General features: G+C 42.0%; 1 protein-coding gene across 2 annotated transcripts in view; it reads left to right on the top strand.

The window, feature by feature from the left end:
- RAPH1 (Ras association (RalGDS/AF-6) and pleckstrin homology domains 1) overlaps positions 1-20,218 on the top strand; it is an 81,077-nt gene extending 60,859 nt beyond the window's left edge. Inside the window, exons 9-14 of one of the 2 annotated variants that reach the window (XM_059853235.1) lie at positions 1,055-1,198; positions 2,389-2,499; positions 5,229-5,327; positions 5,939-6,059; positions 7,631-7,773; positions 12,264-20,218. In XM_059853235.1, the coding sequence (XP_059709218.1) occupies positions 1,055-1,198; positions 2,389-2,499; positions 5,229-5,327; positions 5,939-6,059; positions 7,631-7,773; positions 12,264-14,234 (2,589 nt within the window). In that variant the 3' untranslated portion in view covers positions 14,235-20,218. Of the gene's footprint in view, positions 1-1,054; positions 1,199-2,388; positions 2,500-5,228; positions 5,328-5,938; positions 6,060-7,630; positions 8,076-12,263 lie in introns of those variants that run through there. The other variant, XM_059853236.1, reaches the window with a different exon arrangement.
- Positions 20,219-20,351: the final 133 nt, after the last annotated feature.

Raw genomic sequence — 20,351 nt, 5'->3', positions numbered from 1 at the left:
AGCATGGGTCTGGAGACAGGTTTAAGTTAATATTTCAAATTTTGATAATAAGCAAAGCAGTAATTTTTTTTTAAATTACATTTTAAAATTAAAAAAGCAAATTATTGAATTTTAAGAAATGCATGACAGAAAACTAATTATTATCAAACACATTAACCACTTTACAGAAATAAGGACATAAAAGTGTGGAGCAAATAAAGCACACAGTAAATATAGCCTTCATATGCTGAAAACTAAATACTTTTGTGACATGGCTGAAGTGCCATAAGTTCCACTTGATTTCCAGAATAATGTTTATGATTTACATAGTTACCAAAGGTAATTATTTGGGGTATTTAATTTTGAGTTAAACTTAAAACAGTTTAACTTAAAAATAGCGTATGCATGTTATTAATGTATAGTTAATATGGGTTTTAATAAGTGTATGTATGTATACATACATATAAGTGTATGTATGTGTGGATGAAAAAATTGTTTGAAGCCACAATATGCAGAGAACTGTTATTCTGCTTAACTGTTTCTGTCTTCTAAGATTATTCATAAGTCTCTGCTGCATATTAATCTGGAGTGTATTTTAAGCATTTGATTTTCTCCTCTAGTTCTTTATAAATAGAATGTTAGCAGAAGTTGCAGTGTTGTGGGCAGTTAGTAGCAGCAAAGTACTCCTGGAATGAATTGCAGCTGTGTCTGATGGATGCACAGTTAGGTTTGTGTGTGCTTATACATATGAGGCTAAATAAGGTGACCTTGTGACCTTAAAGCCAGTAAAGCCATGGGGGATCTATTACTGAGAAGCAGTGGTCAGAAAATTTTTGCAGTAGCTGCTAATGATTTTTCTGTCATTGTTGCACTGAGCAAATGTTGAGACACCCTATCGTGCTTGTCTGAATTACCTTATATTGCTTCTGTGATTTATCTGTAGTTCATATCTCATGTGAAAAAAGAGCTGTCCCTGCTACAAGTGCATTCCTCGGATAAAGAATTTTAGTCATTCAAAACAAACCACTGCATGCTCTGTTCTGTCTGTTTCCCAAACTGCTCTGTTTATTGGCAGGAATGCTTCTGTGGAAGTTCTGTAACTGTGCCAGAGATTGAGGGAGTTTTGTGGCTGAAAGAGGATGGTAAGAAATCTTGGAAGAAACGTTACTTCCTTCTTCGGGCTTCTGGAATCTACTATGTCCCTAAAGGGAAGGCTAAGGTATGCTACTTAAAGCAATTGCTCTGAATTGTTTATTACTGGTAAACAGTGCACACAAGAGTTGGCTTTAAGTTTTGGCTTAGCTGTGCCTTTCCAAGTGCCATATCCCTTAATTAAAATGCTGGTTTTATCATGAAAATAGTGTGTGAATTTTTATGGCAGCACTTGATGTGAAGGGTGTAACCCCAGTTTAAAAATTAAAGAATACATGGAACTGCTTCTTGGGTTAGGTGTTCAGAAATACTTGAGAAAAAGCTTTTGGTGGAGCTAAGAAGCTGGTCTTTGCTGAAGCAGAATTTGGATGGAGGACCAAACTGCTCTGCAAATGTCGATCATGAAGTATCAGACCAACTCCACAATGTCTGCATAATTTCATTATGTTAGTTCATATAAATGGGATTTTTTTGGACCAATTGGTGCTACATTTTTTGAAACTCGTATGGGTAATTCCATTTCTTCAGGATCACTTACTGCTATTCTCTATATCAGTAATGCAAAATAAGTAGGAAGACACTACAAATGCATTACAGCTTCAAGGCTGAACTACTGTGAGTTCAAGTTATCCATGAATCCATCAGTCTTGACAGCATCAGATGATTCCCAGTACAGGAAGTCCACCTCCCACACATCTGGGAATGAAGAGGAAATCTCTATCAGCACAACAGCTCCCTTTAGAGCTGAATGCATGTCAGATGTTCTTTCCACAATCTTTTGCTTCATTAAAACAATCTGTATGCAAGTAGTCTGTTGAAATTCTTTGCCCTACACTCAATGCCAAACATCTTTAGAATTCTACTTACAGTCACACTGGAATTTGGACACCTTGATTATTACCAAGGTGAAATATAACCAGCAGCTGATAACTTCCTGATCAACCAATCATACTTACTTTCTCCTGAACCTGCTCTGAGTAAACAGTAGTAGTCCAGTGTAAAATGTTGTCAAAAGGCAAAATGCAGACAAAACACAAAAACCAGACTGAATTTGGTTAAAAATGAAGGTGTGATGAAAGAGTTTATGCATAGCTGTATCCCCTTCTTGCGTTTGTAGTTTTTGAATCAGATTGAAACTAATATTTGGCCTTAACTAGACCTCATATTAGTATTGGATCTTAGCATTAGACTGATTGTGTCAATGTGTGTGGATTTTTATAAAGATACTTTGTAAATGACTGTTTTTGTATTCACTAGGTCTCACGGGATCTTGTGTGCTTTCTCCAGCTAGACCATGTCAGTGTTTACTATGGACAGGACTATCGGAACAAATACAAGGCACCCACAGACTATTGTTTAGTGCTAAAGGTAACACTGTAGCAGTTGGCTGTACCTTGAATACAGTTTTACTTGTTCTGAACCATCAGCTGCTTTTAATCTAATTTTCCTCTAGTTCTTGTATACAGTGTGAGCACTTGTTGCCTGTTCTCTGAGCTGGTCATGACTTCATAAAAGTTTTCATATTGCCCTGAATTTTTTTATTTCCAGACTTATGAGTGCCAGTCTATTTAATTGTTCATTACACTCTAAAACATGCACTAAAGTCTTCTTTTCCATTTGGCAACTCTGTACCTTACAACTGTTTAGGTTCAAAGAGATAATACCCCTTGAAATGCTAATTGCAGGGAGTTATCGTCTCAGTGTAGTTCCAGTGTAGTGGAGGAGTTAATATTAAAGATTCAAGTCTACCCTTTATTGGCCAACCCTAGGGAAAAGGGATGTTGCAAAGGAGTATAAATGACTGAGGTATAAATGAATATAAACAACAGGTAGAAAGAACAAGTAGCAAAAACTGTTATAAAAACCAGTGACCTGATCTTAAACACATCTAATGACTGGAGTTCATAAAGTTATTTTAATTGAATGAACACATCTAGTTTCTGTTGACTCCCACATAGTGTTCAGAATGGTGTCAGTTCCTGCAAGATAGCTGGGCACCAAGCTGTTTTAAAACAAGCTTTCACACTGTGTTCCGGCAAGTAACATGTCTTCATGGATTTGAAACGGTGCAAGTAACAAGAGATGTTTTTAGTTTCACTTTTCACCTCCCTGCTCTGGAGCTCACGTAGTGTTGTACATTAGACTGGTTACTGTGCCTGGAGTGTGTGGCTGCCTGTCCACTGCCTGAAAAAGGATTTCATTTTCCAGTGGACAGGGCAATGTGTCTTTGAGCCCACTGAGGAGACAAGGAATATTAAATATGGGACATGATATTAATTAAGAAAGTACACAGCTAAAACTGGAAGTGTTTTCCATGTTCTAATAGGTCATTGAATGCAAACAAAAATGTCAGTATTTGTAGGTATATATAAATTCCTTGAAGTAAATTGATTTTTCTACTTACATGTCACTTTTGTCTATATCATTTGGACAGGTTAATAGTAAATTTTATTTTCCGACTTTTTATCGCACAAAGTAGATTTTTTTTTTTTAATTATTGCCATTCTGAGTATCAAATTTAATGGTAACGTTACTGAAGACTCAAAAATGTGAGGAATTGTCCCTAAGTAAAATAATGAGGTAGATTTAGTTGGGTAGCTTACACCAAGTGAAGCTGTATTTTCTGTGTGGAACTGATGAATCACCAAATTATTATATTAAGCAGGATTCAGTTCTGCCTTCATCAGTTCTTACAATGTTACATCAATATTTTCAATTAGTACTAATGTATGGAAACCACACAGTTTTAAAAATAGAAATAGAGCTTGGTGCCACAAAGACTCACGAAGCTAGGAAGTGTCTCCTTTGGGACAAGTAAATGGCAAATACAGACTGAAGGCCCAATTCTCTACTGATGTTCAGACTGGATTTGTCTTCATCTTTACTCCTTTGTTTATATCAAAACTTAGTGTGCTCACATCAGGTGCTGTGCTATTGTTAAGTGTAACATTTGTGTGCTAATATATAAAATTAACTCCTTGGTCCTAAATGTCAGATTTCTGAAAAATTCTTTTATTTCTATATAACCAAAGTTTTGAACAAGTCCAGAAAGAAGCTGGTCTGTTAGCAAAGTAATTGTATTTGCTTCTATGGACTCTTCTTTGTTATGCAACATGTATGTGTAGCAGGCTGGTAGTGAAAAATGAAAAAAATTATCTACTATCATAAGAAAAATTGTTGTATATATTCTCTTTAAGGACATAAACATGTTCATTTTAAAATAATTGTGTTGGAAGGCAACAGGATAGAATATTCTGAAAAACCTTAGATGTTCTTTGACATATGTTTCAGACAGTCTTCAGTAAAACTTAAATACCTACAGTCCTCTAGCAAAGCTCTGTTGTGCCACTAAGCTGTAAGCTAACAGAGGAAATAATAAGAACTGGGGTGTTCAGTTACCCCAACAGCTGAGAGACCTGTAATTTCTATAGCATGGGCAGAAAACAACTGAATAGTACATCCAGAATGATTTCCAGTGTCTGATTTTTGAAAAACATGTGTTTGTTTCTTGACTGCTGAATTGATAAATACAGTGCCTTCACATTTTTTATACATATATGTGGGAGCAGCAAGTATTATTTTAGATGAAAGCCCTGTATCAGTAAAGTGGGAACCTTGAAGGCTCTACAAGCTGAAAATAGAATTGTGCTTAACAGCATGTCGCTTGGGGAATGTCTCACTTAAGACTGCAAAAGCAGAGAAGACCAGTGTTTTTGTTTTCCTCTAGTTTGGGGGAATTTTATGTGAGAGAAAGGTGAAATATCAGTTGTCTCTGTCAAGTGGTGAGTCAGTCCATAGGTACAGGAGACTCTTGGTGGGTAGAAAGTACTACAGCCCTAGAATAGTGAAAGATTAGCCCTTTCTTAGTGTTTGAAATCAGTATGTGCTGGACACACTTCCAAATGTGTGTGTCAAGCAATCCCCATTGAAATTCACCTCCTGAAATATTCTGGAACATTTTTAAGTGGGGTTAAATACACACTACTGTTGAAGAGCTTCCAGCATTACATTTATCTGTGTAGACATCAACAAATAAATGCTTTCCTTGCATTCTTAGCTATGAAAACACTGATGAGAATGCACAATTTTTTTTGCAGCATCCTCAGATCCAGAAGAAGTCCCAGTATATCAAATATCTTTGCTGTGATGATGTAAGAACTCTACACCAGTGGATCAATGGCATCCGCATTGCTAAGGTAACCCCCAGGCAGTCTCACACTGTTGTCATGAGTAGTTGTCATCAGCTGCTTAAAACCATTTACAGTTACTTAGCAGAATACATGGTATATCTGATTTCCCTCTGTTCAACAATTCTGAACATGAACTGTAAAATCTTCTTCCATTTTTCATTCCTTAGCAAAATTATTATAGGCTTTGTTATAATAATTCAGTAATTGGGGCTTTTCTTCTTGTTTCTGCTGCACCCCTGTCACGTGGCACAGTTCTGACATACATCACAGATAGATTTTAGCCAACTCCTTTCAGATTTTAAAAAAGAAGGCTTATGGGAAAAGAGAATTTAGAACATAGAGTTGATTTTCAAGATCCTTAGCTTGTCTTAGTTTATTCATTGGGCCATTTCTTGCTTGACGCTGTCTCTTTTAGCACAAATAAATTGTTTTTCTTTCTTTCAGCAATTCACTAATACTATTAATATTACCTGAACTCCTTAACATAGAGCCTGTGTTGCTTTGGGGGGACTGGCAGGAGGAAAGAAGTAATAGAGAAGCCAGAGGTAGAGTTCAACAGTCTGAAAATAGTGTACAGCCTGTATAGAGTTGTTAAACTTGTTTGTGATTTTGCTTAGTACGGGAAGCAACTATACATGAACTATCAGGAAGCATTGAAGAGAACAGAATCAGCATATGACTGGACCTCCTTGTCTAGCTCCAGTATCAAGTCAGGCTCCAGCTCATCTAGTTTGCCAGGTAACAGTGTGATCTATCTCGTAATACAAAGATTCAATTGCCTTTGTTATCATCTGCTGTCTGGGTGCCTCAAGAGAGACTATTGCAGGAAATTGACTGTTTCTCCAAAGTGTTTTATGCTATGTATAGTCTAAACCACAGACTTTATCTATAACATTCTGTATGTGTGTATCTATATATATATATATGCATACGGGTAAAAACCTATTTTGTTGTATTACTCACAGTGATGTCTGTGTTTGAAATATGCAGCAGTTTCTTGTTCACCTCCAAAAACCAATGTTTTTCTTAAACTGAGAGGAGGAAACATCATTTCAAATTCCTGATGCCTCTATGTTCACCTATTTGAAAAATCAAATTTATATTGTAATGATGCATAGAACATATATGCATAGTTCTTAAACTGCTTTGTTAACTGAAATATTTGAAATTGGAAAATGAGAACTAGCCCCTGCCCAAAGGCAAAGATCCAAGCAATCTCTTTAGAGAAAACTTTGAAAATACTGTTTCTGTTCCCATGTCAAAATGTGCATGCCTGCATTAATGTGCTCCTATTCATCTCTCAGCAGAACTGGGGCTGGTTTCTTGTTGTGTGTAATTGATAAATAGTTTATACAGTGTAATTTCATTGTTCAGAGCTGACTGATGCTTTGGTGGATTATTCAGAACCTTCAGGGGCTATGTTCTTTATTGAAAACATGCTGTGTGAAGGTGTATTGTCTGCCACAGATACGGGTTGGGAAGTAATGCTACTGAATTGGACAGGTTCAGAAAGTAGCCTGTAAGAATGAGCTAAGCAAATGCAGCCTAACTGGGAAGGTACCTTGTTGTTTCAACTGTGTGGCATAGCAGTAAAGTCTTGGTCACTGACAATTCCTCCATCCAAGCTGGGTGTTTTTCTGATAAAGTGTAAATTCTTGTAGGGAGCTGAGCCACAGCTCACTAGCCAAGCGTGTTCTACCAAAGTTTGATTCCAGCCTGTGCCAGGACACTTTGGGATTACACAGAAAGCAGGTGCTAGGCTGAAAAAATTGGTCTGGCTGTGCCCGCTGCTGTCTTGTCAAGACACCGTGAGGTCCCAGAGCATCACTGATGTTGGCTACTTGCAGGATGCACACCAGCCCTTCTCTTGTGTTGAGGAATGGGTCATTGGGAGCAGTGTCCTGCCTTGGCTGGTGCAGTGTGCATGTCCACGGCCTGTGCCCAGGGTACATTTTTAAGGTTGTGCTGGGAGGGAGTGCTGGAGAGAGCAGGCTGCATGCACTGCATGAAATGGAGCTTTTCCAAAAGTGCAGGGATGTGGCATGGTTCAGAACCCACACAGCTGCAGTGTGATTTTACTTTACAGTTGAAATGTATCTGATATGCTCTCATCCTTGTGCAGCTTCAGGTTTGGTTGATACCAGGCATCTGTTGTAATGGCCTGGATGTGAGCTAGAGCTGACACAGTTGTTACTAGGAGCAGTGGCCTCTGGGGACATGTTTTACAAGTCACAGAGTTGCATTGTATTGGCATTACTCTTACATTCAAAAACATATGCTAACTGTTCCTTAACGTTTTTTCTGAACAGAATCTCAATCAAATCATTCTAATCAGTCTGACAGTGGAGTTTCTGACACCCAGACAGCTGGCCATATCCGTTCCCAAAGCATTGTCAGCTCCATGTTCTCTGAGGCCTGGAAACGAGGCACTCAACTGGAGGAATCCAGCAAGGTAACAAGAAGACTTTAATTTGAGAACCAACACCCAACAAAATGTATGAGACAGTGTTGTACCTCTTCCACCTCTGTCTTGAGTGGCATTTCTTCTCTGTTTTATGTGGTTAATTTACACTGCTATATAATTGTTATTTAGGATTCTCTTTTTCAGGTAATTAAGCCCTGCAACTTTCTGTTCTTTCTTTTATTTGTGTGCATAGAAGCTTTTTGTTCTTTGAAGGCATTATACAGCCCCTCTCACAGAGTCCTATTTACTAATGTTGAATGAAGACAAATAAAAAGATAAGTTGTTAACAAGTTGAATGGAATTTTTTCACTAAGATCTTTGTCCAGTTAAGTAGCCACATCTTTCCTTTGTAAAGATGTGAATAACTGGGGCCTGAAAGCAGGTATATATATTTTGAAGTACTTTGGTAGTTTTTACTCAAAAGTGTTCTGTTAGGTGGAAATGGAACCGGTAAGCTCAGATTGGGTGAAAATGAAAGTACTGACATTGTCAGCTGGTGTGGATTAAGGCAGATATGGTATCCCCTGTTGCTGGTAGAGAATTACAGAAGACTTTAACCCATTGAGGCTGGGGCTCAGGTCTGTTGTGGTTTGGTTAGTTTGCTGTTCTTCCTATGGCTAACTCTTGTAGTTCCTGGGGAAAATTTCCATGCACAGGAGAAATTCTGCTGAAGCTGTTTGTTGTTAGGTTTGAAGGAATCTCCAGGTTCCTGAAGAGCTTTGATGTCATTAACTGTAGCAGCTACATGTGGAAGTGTGCTATGAGAAGCTGTCATTGTTTCTGTCAGTTGTGAATCTTCCCCAGACCCCAGGTTCAAGCTAGAGAAGGAAGCTTTTTAAAACCAAAACCACATGCCAATATACCTGGCACTGGTGCTTCAGATAAAAAACTAAAAATAAGATATCACATCTCCTTTACAAATGAGAAAGCATATGACAGTGTGAAAGCTGACATGGCTGCATCCTTTGTGATTCATAACTTTTCTTCAATGCCTGCTGGCTTGGAAGTTGTCTGATTCTAATAGTAATGTAGTACTCAGTCCAGGAATGTAGCTTGCAAAGTTGTGGTCCAGGTTTTCCTACTGCATGAGTGCAACACATGGTGCATGTCCATCAGCAGATGGCTTCTGTGTGGGTATAGGATGCATCATTTCTGCAGGAGTGAGCTGCAGGAGACAGGGCATTTGCTAGCAGGTATCCAACAGAGCTGAAAGAATACTGCTGTGAGAAGGATAAGGTTACTGTTTCCTCAAGTTTTGGGTTCAGTGTAAATCCTGCTGCTACATATACTCACTGAGATTTTAAGCAAAAGTTTGAAGTTCACTACCTTGGGGTTAATGTTATTCTTTACCAAGTCTGTAGTGCTGCTGACAATTGCTTATTTAAACCCCAAGAATATTTATGCTACATGATTAAAGCCGTGGTAAAAATAAAATATTCAGAATGCTTCCTGCGTTGAGGAAGCTATCCCTGTATCAGTATTTCATCAATTTGAATTCCTTTCTGCAAATCCAACAAAAGGTATATTTCTTCACCTTATGCATAACACAGGTAAATGGGTTGCCCTAAAACTTCCAAAGAATTCAAATGAAATGAACTGTGCAAACTTACAGAAGCTGTGTTTAAACAATTGAGTGAATTGGTGACAAATTTACTTTCAGTGAAACTACAGTGTAAATCTGGCCTGGGGAACTTGAATAACCAGGAAATCAGACTGGCAGTGGAAAATGTTAAACTGTGTGGCAAGAAAGGCAAACAGCAGTGTTCAAGAATTGTAATTTACATGGGAAGGTGTTACTAGAGATACTGAGATGTGCTTTAGTCAGTTTAGTCTCCAGTTACCTCAGAGGCAGCTTTGCTACAGTGCCTTGGTGTCAAAGCTGGCTTAAGAAGTTCAAGTGGGCAGGTTGCTGCCAAGTGGCAGAAGTTTCCTGCATGTCCCTTCCTCTTGTGCAACAACTCTCTCCCACCTTGTCAGCCTTGGCTCCTTCCCCTGGGCAGGCAGGGTAGAACAGAGCATGCTGTGCCTCAGCAGGGAGATGGCATTGGTGCTTTTCCAGCCAGGGTGTTGTCCTAGTGCCTCAGCAAATTAATAATGGGTGAGTTCTGCCCACTTTTCCCTCATCTACCAGTAACTTCCCAATAATTTCTTGAAGTTGAAAACATACTGAGATTGGTAGAGATCTGTCATATTTGACCTAAATTTGGTAACCAGTCCAAAAGCATGGGAAAAGAGATGGCAAACAGTTCAATTGCAAAAGTTTGTTTTCTCAGGAAAAAAATAGCTAAAAAAAAAAAAAGGCACAGTTTATATAAAAAGAGATACTCTTGTTTTTATAGCATTTTTTTAGAGTTCCAGATAGTCATGAAGATGCATGTTAAAAATAGGAATTGCCAGGGTGCAATAAGCAATTTGTCAAGATACACAGAAGGGCATCATATAATTATAAGGACAAAAAAATGAGAAATTAATCTCTCTAAAGGTTCTTCTGTAAAGAAAGTATTACAGACTGTGTTTCTGGATGTTGAAATTTAATTTGATTCTGTGGAGATGGGAGGGGCTCCCCCTCCTGAGATGCCCAATAGTCTTTTCTCTGTCCTGAGTGTTTAATTTGTTCACTGTGAAGATGACTGTCTTCAATAGGATAAAGAAAATACCATCCTCTTTCAAATATATCCAAGATTAAGAAAAACTTTTCCCAAAATGCAGATAATCTATCTGCTTTGTATTTTGAAAGATTCCTCTTTGCCTAAAGAATACTTTATTAATTTGTTCCCAGTTGGGCAGTGAAGAGCTTGTTGAGACTCATTTGCTTGTTAGATTTTGAACACCTTCTTTCAAACGTTATGCTACAACAAGTACCCAAATGCATGCTCACTGTGTCTGCTTTAAGGGACAAATTCAAGATTCTCCAAGGTCTTGACATTCAGGAATAGCTTTTCTGTTATGCCTTCATCTCCCTCTCTGTCTGTTTTATGCTGCCCTTATTTTTCCTGTTGCCTTTTGCTGTCTCAGGTGTCAAAAGTGAAGCTCAGCACAACTAAGGGCAGCACACCCATGGTGCCTTATACAGGGCACAATTAAGGTCAGGTGGTGCTAACTGAAAATTCATTAACCTGGGTGATTGGGAGAGTGGTAATTTACAGACTAACACTTGCAAGAGATCAAGATTTCTGTTTTGTAATGTGAACACCTTGATTTAGTTCCAGACCTGTTAATATTTTTGCCTTCCAGACCTAATGTGACAGGCAGAGGCACACCCCGTGTTTGTTGTAAAATCACTGTTTATTGCTTCTGACTCTAATCCTTTTGATGGAGTTCTGCACATACAGACACTGCACACCTGTGTTTAGAACAAAGCAATATGCAAATGTGCTCTTCCCATGCAGATGAGCATAATTGGGCTTACCTATTGCAAAGTATCTACTAATAAGGTATAGGTACCCAGAGTGGTCAGTCACTATGGTGGTGGTGTATTTCTAATGCATGTTTCTGTGCTGTGCACTGTGAAATTCACAACCTGGCTTGTAGCCAGAACTTTGTATTAGGAGGATGTTTATAAATTTGAGTAATGCAGTTGTCATTTTATTTTTTAAGAGGAATGTAGGCTTACAGTTTTTGAGAAACAACTTGAGCACTACGCGAGTAGACTAAAATACTGCCTGCTGCTTTCCCATGGATCCTTCCATTAGTTAGCTTTACCTCGCTTTTCCTTATTTTTTCTGTTTAACATATGAGTTGCATGTGTAACTTTCCCAAGTTTTCTTTGTTTTGCAGATGTCTAAACATTTCCTTCTGTGAAAATTTTCTAGGAAAACTTGGTTCTTCTTCTTCCCTATTTTTTCCTTGCCCATTTTGGATAGTAGAGCAAGTGAAGGAAAAATGTCTCAGTACCATTCCTGTGCAGAGCTTGCTCTCAGTGTGTTTTAGAGCAGTTCAGGATTTCTGCATTTTGTAGCACTGAACAGTGTAAGGCCTGAACTAACAGATGTAAGGATTTGACACGCTCTGGGAGACCATGTGTGGTTTGATTCCAGTCATACTGAGCTGTCTACAGAGTCTCTGCCTCTGTCATGGCCTGGGGTGCTCTGGGGGCCTCTGTTTGGGTCGTTACGCTTGCCCAAAGCAGGCCAGTAATTCTCACTGGGTCCCACTGCTTGCCCCAGGGACGTAACAAGGCTGGTGTGTTTTCCCTCTGACAGCAGCTTCGCTTGGAGCAGAACTGGCTCCGCTGATTTTTGCCAGCTCCCCTCCCCATCCCCTTGCATGGTCCAGGCTTGTCAGTGTTGTGGAATTGTCTCTTGCTCCAGTGTTTTGCTCATAATTCTTGCATGCTGTGATCTGCCACTTAATTTTTAATGTTGGGCACATTTAGACCTTCACTTTGTAATCTCTTTGTCTCTTTCTCTCTCTCTCCCTCCTTCCCTCTCTCTTCTTTTTCTCCCTTTCCACTTTCACTAAAAATCCCTTCCCCGTAGGCCCGAGTGGAGCCTGCAGGTCGGCCCTTCGTGTCTGTCGCAGCTCCCGTGTCCCCGCAGACGAAAGCGGTGACGCCCTACACAGCATCGCAGCCGTCCCCGCCGCTGCCACCGCCGCCGCCCCCGCCCCCTCCGCCCCCACCGCCGCCGCCCCCTCCGCCCCCGCCCCTGCCCAGCCAGGCCGCTCCGTCCGCGGGCTCGCCCGCCACCATGTTCGTCAAGTACAGCACCATCACCCGGCTGCAGAACGCGGCCCAGCACGGCGGCCCTTTTTCCAAAGCCCCTGCCTCACAGCAGGCCCCGCCGCCGCCCCCGCCCTCGGCAAAGCCTCAGATCCTGGTGCCCCCCAACGGGGTCATGCCGCCCCCCCCGCCCCCGCCGCCGCCCCCCACACCGGGCTCGGCCATGGCACAGCTGAAGCCGGCACCTTGTGCCCCCTCTGTGCCACAGTTCACGCCACCACCGCCGCCCCCCAAGATACATCAAGTTCAACCAAATATAAGCCAGGCCGCTGTCGCCTCCTCGTTGCCACCACCGCCTCCTCCTGTGCCTGCCCCACCACCACCCCAGGCACCCCCAAAGCCTGTCATGGCAGCTCTGCCCCCTCAGCCTAGTGGCAAGGCAGCGTCACCAGGGGTCACACATGTCACTCCCCCTGTGACTGCAGCCTTGCCCCTTGCAATAAAGAAACAGCCAAGTGTCACTTCTCCCCAGGTGCCTCCTCTGCCCCCGGCCCCTCCTGGCCCCATTCCCCCTGCGACATTCCCAAAGCAGCAGAGTTTCTCAGTAAAGCCTCCTCCATCCCCTCAGTCCCCAGTGCCATCGGTGGTGAAGCAGATAGTCAGCCAGTTCCCCCCTCCTCCCACGCCACCTGCCGCTGAGCCCCAACCTCTGAAACCCCTTCCACTGAGTGTGGCTCCACAGTCACCTCCAGCAGTGAAGGCAAAGCCCAAATGGCAGCCTGCTGCTGCTCCTTCACCAGATTTCCCCCCTCCTCCACCAGAGAGCACTTTAGTGTTTCCTCCTCCACCTCCTTCCCCAGCTTCCTCTGCAGGTTCTCCCCCACCTGACAAATCAGGGTCTCCAGTAAAAAAGGCCGGCAAGACATCAAGCCCCGGAGGGAAGAAACCACCTCCGACACCTCAACGCAACTCCAGCATCAAGTCCACAAGCTCTGCTGAGTACCATGAGTCCAAGAGGCCTTCAGTGGACCGCCTTGTCAGCAAATTTGCACACTCCCCAGAGCCGTCAGGATCTCCTTCCAAGGAGTCATCGCCTCCTCCAGCGCCTCCAAAGCCAGGAAAGCTCAACCTATCTGGTGTGAGCCTGCCCATTGTCCTTCCACAAGGTGGGCTCCCAGCCAAGGCTTCTGTTCCGATTGTGTCTGGAAAGGAACCTGTGGTTGAATTCCCTTCACCACCATCCGATTCAGACTTCCCACCACCACCACCTGAAATAGATCTTCCTCCCCCTCCAGTAGAAATTCCATCTGTGTTTTCAGGCAGCACCTCCCCAAAAGTCGCTGTTGTAAATCCCCAGCCACAAGCATGGTCAAAACCATCTGTGAAAAAAGCCCCACCACCCACACGCCCCAAGCGGAATGACAGCACCCGACTGACACAGGCAGAGGTTGCAGAGCCCCCAGGGTCAGCTGGCCCACAAGTGCCCACCTCACCCAAGTCCAGCCTTAGCGTTCAGCCGGGATTCCTGGCAGACCTCAACCGGACGCTGCAGCGGAAATCCATCACCCGGCACGGCTCGCTCTCCTCCGCGCGGATGTCCAGAACGGAGCCCACGGCCACCATGGACGACATGGCCCTGCCTCCACCCCCACCAGAGCTGTTGGCTGACCAGCAGAAGACCAGCAGCTTTGGGGGCAGTCATATATCTGGCTATGCAACGTTACGGAGGGGGCCGCCCCCCGCACCCCCTAAAAGGGATCAGAACACCAAGCTGTCACGCGACTGGTAGTCAGTCCCCAGGGCCAGTGCTCTCCGTGACTTGTGGGCTGCTCTGTGATCCGCCAGCCCGTGGAGAGGATGTGGGGATGCGGATGATAGCCCCGTTAAAAGAGGTGATCTCAAACTGCAGCTATGGCTAAATGCAAAGACATGGCTAGGTTAAGAAAGATGGGGGCTTAGGGATCTTGATACGTTATTGGGAAAAGTGGGTAGAGAGGTATTGGCTTCATTCTTTCGGTTTCTTTTACCCTTCTTATGGATTGGACCAAACCCCCATTTTCTTACTTTTTCTGCATTTAGGGGAGGGGGAGGGAGAGAATTTTTTTGTAGTGTCTGTCCACGTGAGACATGTTTGTGCATGTATAATAAGTGTAGGTATATAATATATTGTGATATATTTCGTCGCAATTATAGAAGATAACCAGAATGTTTTTGTAGATCCGTATTTATTGTTTCAGTCAGTATATTATCTGGAATCGGACTCTAACTGGTCAAATCTTACCATAAAGATGGAGATGTAGGGGGCACTTTAAAGAAAGGAAATAAAAAACCTAAACCCACAAACTTCTCAGCAGTTTGTGGTGGGTAAATTCTGCAAAGCTGAGGTGTTCGGCTGGTAACTGTACGTTGTCCATTGATTGAAAAGTTCAGATGCAACATACCAAAACATTCTGGTCATAATACTACTGAAAATGAGTATGTTCAGAGGAAAGAAATAGATTTTATATATAGTGGGCTGGAGTGAAATATATTTATACTATAAAGAGCCTCCCCCTCCTTTCAAATAGTTTAAAAATATACACTGATAGAAATTATTTCAAACTTATTTGTCCATGCAGTTAAGTAGGATAAATATATATTATTCCAAACCATTATGCATTCTAACTGATAATAGGCTCAATCATTTGTTTCTGTGGCTCAAGATGAATATATTTGTGTTAACCCCTTCTGAAAGCTGCCAGGACTCCTGCAATTGGAAATCCTGCCAACCCCCAAGGCTGACCCACGCCGATCCGTGAGCTGTCCGTGTAACTCTTGCCCTGAATGAACAGGTAGGTTTCTGTAGAAAGTGCTGTGTGCTGCCACAGGCATGCACAGCATCCAGTCTCACCTGGTCTGGGCCTGGAAAGATGTAGTGTCTTCACAAAAACAAGCATCTGGAAACGTGTCAGGAAAGTACTGTTTGTAATTGATTGGAAATTGTCAGGAAACTTTCCCTTCTGGAAAGAGAGAAGGGAGCAACAATTTCAGGACAAGCAGAGTAGGAATTCTCTCTCTTTTCTTTGACCTGCCAGAGACTGTGACCAGTGCATTAACCTGTTTATTACAAAGTTGCACTTCTAGCAGTCAAGGAAGAAGACTGGAAATAAAACAACCTTAAAGAGGCAATAACATTTGCTAAGAATTTCATCTAAGGGCCCATACGAGCAGAAAACAGATTACTGGTTTGCTTGGTTTTTTGTTAGTCACCGATTTACAGTGGGTCACCACATCAAGCATGACAGTCCTTTTTCTTCAGTAGCTTCATTGTACAGTCTTACCCACATACTCAGACCTTGTGATAAGGTAGTGTAAGTGGTCTTATATATCACTGCACATTCCTTGCAGGGTGGTGGGACACAGCCTTTGTAAAACAGCTAAAATACTTGGACTGTAACTACCCCATCTTCAGCTGTTACAGCTTCCCTTCTCAGCCTGGGGATATTGTCAATACATAGTGTCAATAGGCTCATAGGGCAAATAATTTCACTGTTTGCTTACTTTTTCTCCAAAAGCAAACTTTAAATGCTTTCTTTTCCCCAAAGAATGAAACAAAGACAGCAGCCTGACCTGCAGTATCTGCAGATGTGTAAAACCAATATAAACTAATCTCTCATTAAAGTAATTCAGGATGATACATTTAAGAAATATTGTGACAGTGTCCCCCATTCCTTTTTTTTATAAAGTTTTTTTTTAAGTCCAAAAAATGAAATAAATGTCTTTGTGAATATTTTATTAATAGGAAAAAAAGTTTTGCTAATTTGAGGTGGAAAATGACACATCTATAACTATATACTTTTAAATAGGTTCATCATGAAAAGAGAAAAAATAGTGGTGCTGTCTCTGCTGAACTGTTTCATGTGATTTTTTTAAAATCTGTTTCAGCACCTCTGGAAATTGTTTTAATATTTCAGACTAGATTTTTTGAGCAATAAGAGTATATACCATTATGTGCATTTTTAAAGCACTGCTATGGAAAGGCACTTTTTTGTATCTTTCAAATTGTGCACCAAGTTTTGTTTCTACTATTTTTGTGCTTACAAAGTGTCCTTAAAAGCATTTGCATTGTTGATTTTAAGCATGCTCAGTGTAGCTGGTGACTAACTTCACAGGAGGGTTGTTAAGCTATACTGCAGTTCATGGGTGCTGTAATTTTCACCTTGCTCCTCCTGCTGCTGTGTCCTGTGCGCAGCTCCTGGGGCTCAGACACACCAGAGGGCAAAAGGTGCTCGCTACAGCTGTGGCTGCTTGGCCCTTAGCCGGGGGAGGTGGGCAACGTGTGCTCCCCAGGTGAGAGCAGTCAGGGAATTCTGCTTGTCCCACTTGCTTTCCTTTTCCCCAAGACAGCCTCACTGGTGTGTGTCAGTTCCAGCCCTTTTACTGTAGTTCATTCAGTGCAGGTACCTCTGGGCTTTGGACTCGTCACATCAGTGTTTTGAGTGCAATTTATTCAGAGGCATTTCAGCTTTGTTCTTGTTTTCCTGTGTCCACATTTATTTCCCCAGTATCTCTCCCTAGACAATTAATCCATGCTTACTACTGCAGGCTGCCCACAGCTTGCTGGGAGACAGTTGTGTAACTCCTAAGTCTGCAGCAAAAGAATGAATGCCAGCAAAGGTGGCACCCTGTATTCCTTCTAGTTAGTTTCCTTCCTAAGGCAGTAGTGATCCAGTGAGTGGCTGCTGCTTGCTTTCTCTCAGATGAGCATGGAAATTTGGCTACAGTGTGGTTCAGGCAACCTGGTTGCCTTTCCAGGTTATGAGATACCCCCCATTGTAACTTCCTTTTCCAGTATATTTACTGTTTTTGTGACAGTGAATATTTACACCTTGTTTCGCAAGTAAGTTGTTTTCCCCCATGTGCAGTCATCTTATAATTGCAACATAATATTTATTAAATCAGAAAATTAAGGGGCTGGACTTCAGACACCCAGGAAGAGGCTTCCTGCTACAAATATGGGCAGTAATACTTTTGGCAGTTTTGAAATGGGCGTGTGAAGGCTGAGTGCTTATACTCCAGACACAAAAGTGCTTTGATCCCAGAATACACAGAGTGTACGGCTCGGGTTGCATTACATGAGGCAGAGCACAGGCTGGCCACTTGTTAAGGTGGGTGTCAGGGACCCTGCAGCTGCAAGGGCACCTGAGAGGGCTCAGCTCTGTCCGTTAATCTTTTCCACATCTGGTCTTCATTTCCCCTCCCCTGATGCAGCGTAGCGTCACCTCTGAGTACCAGAGCCCTGCCCAGCCAGGTGTCTGTGCCCACAGCCCAGGTGTAGGAAGCAGGGAGTTATTCTCAGATGCTTACAGCACCATTCAGGGACTGGGGAGTTGCTTTGAAAAGGAAAACTAGGCTCTTATAGCAGCACTAAGCTTAGATGAGAAATTACTTTTAAAACTAACAGAAACCACAGGTTCTAAAGAAACCATAGGTAACATGTTTCAGGTGGCTATGCTAGGGGCCCTGTTGAGTCTTTTAACACCTGTAGCTGGGAGAGGAAGTTAGGCACACGTGTCTGAATCATTCTCTTATTTTCTATGGAAGAGGAAGTTTCCTGCTTCACACTGCACAGTGGTTTCCTCCTGTGGCAAACCACCCCTGACTGCTCGGACTCGGTGATGACCTCAAAGCCAAAGAGCTCCTCTCCTGAGCTTACTCTGCACTGAGTGACACATCAGGGAAACAAAGTGCTGGTACCTGGATTATTTGGTTTCAAGTCTGAGGGGAGAGGAAGCAGTTTTTTCAACAAGTGCATTTTAACATTTACTGTTCTGGGCTTGTACATTTAAAGGTTTTCTAATTCCTTCTTTCTGTGCCCTTAGGCAACCAGATAAATCATATCAGCTCAGAGATAAAGTGTGGTCAGTCTTCCTCTCACTTAAAATTTTTTTTTCCACAGTTTAAGGAACCAAAAGTGCCATTTCAACAGCAGAAGGGCAAAAAGAAATTTTCTGCTTTTTACAGAAAACAGCATAGAACCAAATTGTTTTGCTACAGTGGTACTACCACAGGTAAATTTGTTTCTTATTCAAAATAAGATTATAAGTGGGTTCTAATATGAGTACTATTTCAACTAGTGTCATGTTAAAATCAGTTGCACTCCAGAAAAGCAGTATGAATTCTGGCAGAAGGTAGTGAGGATGAAGCCAGAACATGGGAGTGTGGTTGGTTGCTGAGGGTTTTTTTTCCTTATAGCATTGCTAAGGGGTAGATTATGTACTCAGTCACACAGTGCTCCTCAGCTGCAGGTGAGTCTTACTGCTTTGGGGCCCATACCTGGCACCTGGTGTTGAGCTCTGCATTCACTCCCTTGCACCACTGGGACAGACTCCAAACCAGAGAGGATTTAACACTACAAAGGTTTTTTTGCCATGTGCTGGTGGGATTTTAAGCTTTATTTTGGAATTCTGAGTTTGTCTAAGATGAGTAATTTTGCTTTCTGAATTTTCTTTCCTTCAATTAAAACATGCCCATGAAGGGGCAAAAAAAAACCCCGAAAACAACAGGGTTTTGTTGCAGGGGCAGCAGTCACTAATACTGTGACACAAGTTTGGTCTAGTTGTGAGAAGTTTAAGACACTAAACTGCAAAGGTGAAAAACACACACTAATCCAGCACCACATCAATTACTCTAATTGCTACCAACCAACCATGGGGAAAATACTGACTTGGGTAATGATCATTTGGTGCTCTAAGGCACTCGGTGAGGCAGGGACTCAGTGAGCTCTCTGCTCAGCAGATGGATCTTGGGTAAAGGGGAGTTAGAGAAGGTAGAACACTTGGAGGAACAGGAACTTGTGCTGTAGAAATTAGTGAGAAGGACCTTCAGTAACCGATTGTGGACACTACCCCCCCATTACTTAAATGCTTGAAGGACGCTTGTCTTCAAGGAAATTTTGGAACTCAACTGTTTGCTACAGTGGAAAATAATTTCCTTCCAGCTTTCCCAAGATGCCAAAGATGCATTCTGAGCTAAATTCCAGGTATGCAGATGTGTGTACACCAGTCTCTTGTTGCCAGGGGTCTCATACTGCTGATCTCTAGCGTGTCTGGTGAGAGTACAGGGTGCCACTCTTAGATGTTGTGCGTCCCTTGCCTTTAACAGACACTGGGAACTGGGAACACACTTGCAAAGGAGAGGTTAGCAAACAAAGCTGTGCCCGTGGCACCCTGCTGGCTGATTTGGTGCAGCACAATAACGCTTGTACTTCTAAAAGAAAAACTAAATGTTTTGTCCTAAGTTTTAATTGGAAATCTTAGGCCTCCTAAGAGGACGGCAGTGGACCAGAAATGAACTGGAGCAGCAGTTTGGTTTGTAGCTTACACTAATTGTTACCAGTCACTGGGAGTATTCTGTATAATACTGGAGATGCAAGTGTAAGAAGTGTCATTGCAATGATGATTCGTCTGTGCAGCAAACTTGTGCTGAGTGCTGTAAATACATTCATGTTTACTGCTTTAAAAAGAAAATTGCACATTTTATCTTTCATGGGATTGCCTCCCCTCTTCTTCCCTTTCCAAACAGAAAAAAAAAAATAAAAATCAAAGCTCTTTTAGATTGATAGTGTCAGGTTGGGGGGAGCTTTGCCATATTATAAATATATATAAATATATGTATAAATATACTTTTTTAAGCATGAGAGAGGACAAAAGAAATACTACATTATAGAGTAACCAATATAGATCATTATACAATGGAATATGCACAATTCAATAAAGATGTAGTTAAATTTAATACTCTGTTTTAATCCTCTGTCTTGCAATTTTCCTTTTTCATGAGCTCGAACCCACACTGTGTTTTCAGGTCATCAGTTCCTCTTGGTAGGGGTCAGGTAGCTGATGGTCTACAGCTGTATGCCAGTCCTGTG

The sequence above is a fragment of the Haemorhous mexicanus genome, chromosome 8 (assembly GCF_027477595.1).
Source record: "Haemorhous mexicanus isolate bHaeMex1 chromosome 8, bHaeMex1.pri, whole genome shotgun sequence".
NCBI lineage: Eukaryota > Metazoa > Chordata > Aves > Passeriformes > Fringillidae > Haemorhous > Haemorhous mexicanus.
Note: the sequence above shows the minus strand (reverse complement) of the source record. Positions and strands in the feature narration are given on the sequence as shown.